The sequence below is a fragment of the Pygoscelis adeliae genome, unplaced genomic scaffold (assembly GCF_000699105.1).
Source record: "Pygoscelis adeliae isolate BGI_AS28 unplaced genomic scaffold, ASM69910v1 Scaffold14, whole genome shotgun sequence".
Taxonomy (NCBI): Eukaryota; Metazoa; Chordata; class Aves; order Sphenisciformes; family Spheniscidae; genus Pygoscelis; species Pygoscelis adeliae.
In genome coordinates this window covers 2573657-2579099 of record NW_008825109.1, presented here as the reverse complement: position 1 = coordinate 2579099, position 5443 = coordinate 2573657, and the positions used below count along the sequence as shown (strand labels likewise).

At 37.7% G+C, this 5443-nt stretch overlaps 1 protein-coding gene across 1 annotated transcript in view; it reads left to right on the top strand.

Annotated features, from left to right (window-relative positions):
• The window catches only part of KL (klotho), a 24410-nt gene that overhangs the window by 3737 nt on the left and 15230 nt on the right, over positions 1-5443 (top strand). The window contains exon 2 of the mRNA XM_009327860.1: positions 3512-4022. Within this exon, the coding sequence (XP_009326135.1) occupies positions 3512-4022 (511 nt within the window). The remainder of the gene's footprint in view (positions 1-3511; positions 4023-5443) is intronic.

The following is a 5443-nucleotide window of genomic DNA, read 5'->3' as shown; positions in this document are numbered from 1 at the left end:
ACTCACTAGGCTCCGTTAAGTAGATTGACTTGGAGTGGGATCCCATTAGCTCAGTGTAACTGTGTGAGACTTCCCTGGCTATTTAGGACATCTGCATGGAAATGGCAGACGTGACGTAGGCCTGTATCGTTCTGGCAACTAGATGTTGTATCATCTAGGCAACTAGATGAATCTGTTCAGGCAGCTGAGTTGAGCCTGAGATCTCCATTGCCTCTACTGGGAGCTTGAGCATCTAGCTCACATGTGGACAGTGAAATACACAGTGTCTTCAGCTCAAAATGAGTCCCACCCTAGGAGTGGGATTCATTTGCCTGAAGATAGGTATAGGTGTAAATTATCATTTGACACATCCTGTAGTGTCCCAGGTGTTTCTGTGGGGCTGAGAGATGTGATTTAGGATTTATGGGAGACTCAAGCTTTCTGAAACTGCAGTTAGAGGCTAGAATACTCTGAAGTCTCTAAAACTGCATTAGACACCTAATTTTAGGCAAATGAATTCTGTCCCAGATTTCCATAGAGACTCTCTGCTCTGTCACTGGCTTCTTCCAGCTTTATTTCTATGCATTTTTGAACCACTTCATTAATCTATGTCCACAGAGCCTGGGGACTTTGATGCACTGTTTTCTATGTTTAGCTGTTTTTTTTAATGGAAATAGTATAATTCCACTTCATGCACACTCCAGGGGGCAGATATTTAAGTGGGCTGCTTCTTGCCTGCTTTCATCTGTCCGTAGAACATGTCTAAACTAAATAACAGGTTTTGTCTGTCATCAGTGGAGAGAGATGGACTCCCAAAGAGTGACTCACCCTGCATATCTTAGACACCAGTCTTCTCATTTTCTATAGAGGCAGACTAGATGACCCGCTTAGAAATTAAAGTTGAATGAGATAATCCCACATTGTTACACTTCATACTTTTTCATTGCAATGAGGGATGAACAGCACCTCCTTATCTGTGGAGAGGGATAACCTGTGGGATTCCCTTCTTCCTTGCTTCATGGTAGAATCAGTCCAGGCTACTAAAATGCTGGAAGATCTCTCTCCACTGATAGGAGTAGAGAGGGCCAAGAGTTATGGGGCAAGTCTTCCATAGTCCTCAAGGTGCTCTGTGTGTAGGCAGCATACTTGCAAGTGCAGATGACAGAGATGAAATTGTGTGTTTGAGAGTGTGCATAGTGGTATCTTAACATTTGAGACAGGAAATCTGGAGATGAGTCAGGACCAAAAGAGGAAGCACCTTTATGAGGGAAAATTTGGGTGTCCAAATTTGAGTTGCAAGTGGTGGCACATTTTTTCCCAATGGTATTTTTAAAATCATGTTTAAAGTGTTGGGTGTGTAGCATTTTGGTCATGGTGTGTAATGTCTTTTGTTCTTTCATCAGTGTAATGGAGCTTCAGCGTGAGGTAAAATTAAGTCTGTGCTTAGGTCAGCTCTTATTTTGACATGAGACTTTGAAGTGGTTACTATATTTAGTTTCTCACTAGCATCAAAATCCATTGTATTAATATAGACAGATGGTAGGACTGCATCACATTTATTTGAGCTATTGATGTATTATAGATGAGAGCATGTACACTGAAGTTTGCAACTGAGAGCTTGATTCAGATACACGCACATAGGTGTGTACTGTGATTCACAGTTTCCAGGATTGTTCTCTTTGGGTTCTGGTGACCCACTCTAAAAGGGCATGGGTCTAGTCTCCTCTAGAGCCGATGCTACATCTGCACAGATGTTTGATATACCCCATGATGACTCAAAGGCAGCAGGTTTCTGTATGGGGGCAGCTGAACTGAGCCTTGGTTATTGATCTTACCTTTAGTTGTCCTTCACTTCCAGTTGTTTTTCTCCCAGCAGTGAAAATTAAAATTCTGCAAAAACAGTAGAATGATAGAATTAATTATTTTTCCTGGGTAATTAACAGTGTCTATGTCAAAAATTATTAATAATCTTAATTGCTTAAGATTATTACTGGAAATCATTGTGGTTCAACACTTGAATAATAAGAGTGTATGAAAAGGAAACTATGAACAGCAGCTATCAATACATTAATGACAAAATTTGCCAACATACCAACTGCATGGAGTGGAATTATAAGGCTTTCTATATGGTATATATTCCAGAGAGGGTTAAAAGCACGTGTGACATTTTGATTAATAATCTGTCATATACATTCATCACTCCTGTGACTTTGTATGGCAAGAATGGAGGTTCATGACATCACAGCACATATGAACAAATGTTAACTGATAAGTCTCAAAATGCAAATGTAAACTGGGAATAGTTATTAGGTAGGCTTTATTCTAATGAATAGATCTCATATTTTTTACCTTTTTATCAATGACCTAGAAAAAAGCATTGCAATTTCTACTAATGTGTAGATGACAAAAAGATGGAATGTTGATTCATAGAGCAGTCAAAATTCTTTGATAAGGTAGGTGCAAAGAAAAAATATATTTTAGATGGTGAAGGGCTGCGGAGATATGGTAGTTTAAATGAGCATATGCTCATAGTGTAATGCTATGGCCACATAAGCAGAAATAGTGTATTAAATTGTCTCTGGTTTTACTGCTGGCAAGACTACCACTGGCATATTATGTCCAATTCTGCTTCTGCAGTTTAAGACAGATGATGACAAATTGGAAGAGAATCACAGGAAGAGAATCGGTGAGACTGGTTAGAGGCCTTGAAGCTATGCCTGAAGATAATTCAAGGCTCCAGGAACTTAATCTATTTAGCTTTCAAAGGGAACATCAAGAGACTGCTTCAACTTACTCTGTAAGACCATAGGAAAGAAATTTGGTAGAAAAGATCGCCTCACAGTAATAGATAAAATTATACCAAGGCAAGTGGTTGAAATCTGATGCTAGAGGTAAATAGCAAATTTTAATAAAACAAATTAAATTGAATCATTGGAATAATTTTTCAGGAGCTGTGGTAAATTGTTTTTCACCAGACTTTTTTAAATCCAGATTGGTAGTTTTTCCTATACTGTGTGTTCTGGTTCAAAGAGGAATAAGTTCAAGGGTGTTTCTTTGTCTTGTATTGTTTGAGAGATTTGGGCAGTTCTTAAGAATAGACCTTCCTTCTTTATATATCTGTGAATCTACAGATAAAGTGATATTCCTATAATGAAAACATACTTTGAAACATGTTTAGTTAAATACATTTTTATTTTTGTAAATACTGGAAGTATGTCTGAACTCAAAAGTTAATAAAGGTGTCTAACTAACTACCAAAAGTGTGTTCAGTGCCTGGAATAGTATCTCATGGAAAACTGAGACGCTGTTTTCCCCAACCAACTAGCGATTTCTAGTTGATATATGGTATTAATATGGTATTAAAGAAAAGTTAATTTAGGAGTTGTAAACTGCTGATGAATGAATAAGGCTGAGCCCTCAAATGCCATGTTTGTGTGGTTACTACGTGACACTGGACGTCAGTACTTGAGACTGATTGTGTTACTTAAAATGGAATTTCAGGTGCATTGATTACAGTCTTTCTTTTCAACAGGCCCATGCTAAAGTCTGGCATCTCTACAATGACCATTTTCGTCCAACTCAAAGAGGAAAAGTGTCCATTGCCCTTAGCTCCCACTGGATAAAACCTCAACGTATGACTGAAAAAAACATAAAAGAATGTCAAAAATCCCTTGATTTCGTGCTTGGCTGGTTTGCTAAGCCCATATTTATTGATGGTGACTATCCAGAGAGCATGAGGAGCAACCTCTCATCTCTGTTGCCTGAATTCAGTGAAGTTGAGAAGAAGTACATTAAGGGAACAGCAGACTTTTTTGCTCTTTCTTTTGGAGCTACCCTGAGTTTCCAGCTCTTGGACTCCCACATGAAATTCCAGCAGTTGGAATCAATAAGCCTGAGGCAGCTCCTTTACTGGATAAGCAGTGAATATAACAAACCCCAAATATTCATTGTGGAGAACAGCTGGTTTGTTTCTGGTAGCACCAAGAGAGATGATGCCAAATATATTTACTATCTCAAAAAGTTCATTATGGAAACTTTAAAAGGTAGGACTGAGGTTGTATTAATATATGCTTGAAAAAATCATAATGCAAAATAGCCTACAGAGACATGTTAAAGAACCAGGCTGAAAACTAATTTTAGTCTTTAACATTCATTTTGGCACTTGTGAAATGAGACTCCAAATCCCTTTCCTGGGTTTGTTCTTAATATCTTAATATCTGCAGATAGCATTTAGTGAGCTTGATGCTGCTGTCTTTGAAGTAGGAAGTTTTCTACTGTCTTTGGTGGGAGGAAGTGCAAAACATGTGTGAACTATACTCTCAATGGACTTAGGGAAATTAACCGTGTTATTTATTAATAGTTGTTTTCCATATCTTAGATGTATGAATGCATGTGTACAAAATGTAAGAATATATATGTGGGAAGGTAAATACTATGCAATAGGAGTTCCTCTGAAGAAAACGTGAGGCTGAAAGAATACATTTTTAAATTAAAAATTGGAACCTTTTCATTCTGCATCTCAGTGTTGCCCTTGCACAAATTTTACATTGGTACATCTCTGGACATCATTCACAATAATCTGAATTTACATCAGTTTAAGGAGAACTGAATGTTTGAGGTTACACATTCTAAATTATTTAAATTGTTAACCTATTATTTTTTCCAAACAGTAAGAGAAATACACTACCTTGTATGAGAGTTTTCTCATTTTCTATTTTCCCATTTCCTTGTGGCAAAACAGATTTTTTCAATCTTAGTAGTCACCAATAAGTTATTTGGCTTCCCATTTCCACTTTCATTGTCTTTTAATTTCTTAATTTACAATTTAATAATTGATTTACTTGTCAACACTTTACTGTTCTGGTTTTAAAAACAGTATTATTGTAGCTATTAGTTCAGACAAGATAGCCATTGTGTTACATTGCCATTTTCATACAGGGGATGAGCAAAAATGGCTTTCATTTTATTCTCGGCACTCATAAAGATGTAGAGGAGTCCCATGTTTGTTTCATCTGCTATTCCAGAAACCTAATTATTACAAATAAATTAAAAGGTGAATAAATACATGAGTCAGTGCATCCAAAATGGGAGGAATTAAATGTAAAACAGTTACTAACTATTGCAAGTACAGTCTTACTAGTTTGCATGAAGCCAGATGAAGAGCTATAAGGGGTCATATTCCCACTACCCATATTTGATAGAATCATAGAATCATAGAATAGTTTGGGTTGGAAGGGAGCTCTGAAGGTCATCTAGTCCAACCCCCCTGCAATGAGCAGGGACATCTTCAACTAGATCAGGTTGCTCAGAGCCCCGTCCAACATGACCTTGAATGTTGCCAGGGATGGGGCATCCACCACCTCTCTGGGCAACCTGTGCCAGTGCTTCACCACCCTCAGCATAAAAAATTTCTTCCTTATAGCTAGTCTAAATCTACCCCCCTTTAGTTTAAAGCCATTCCCCC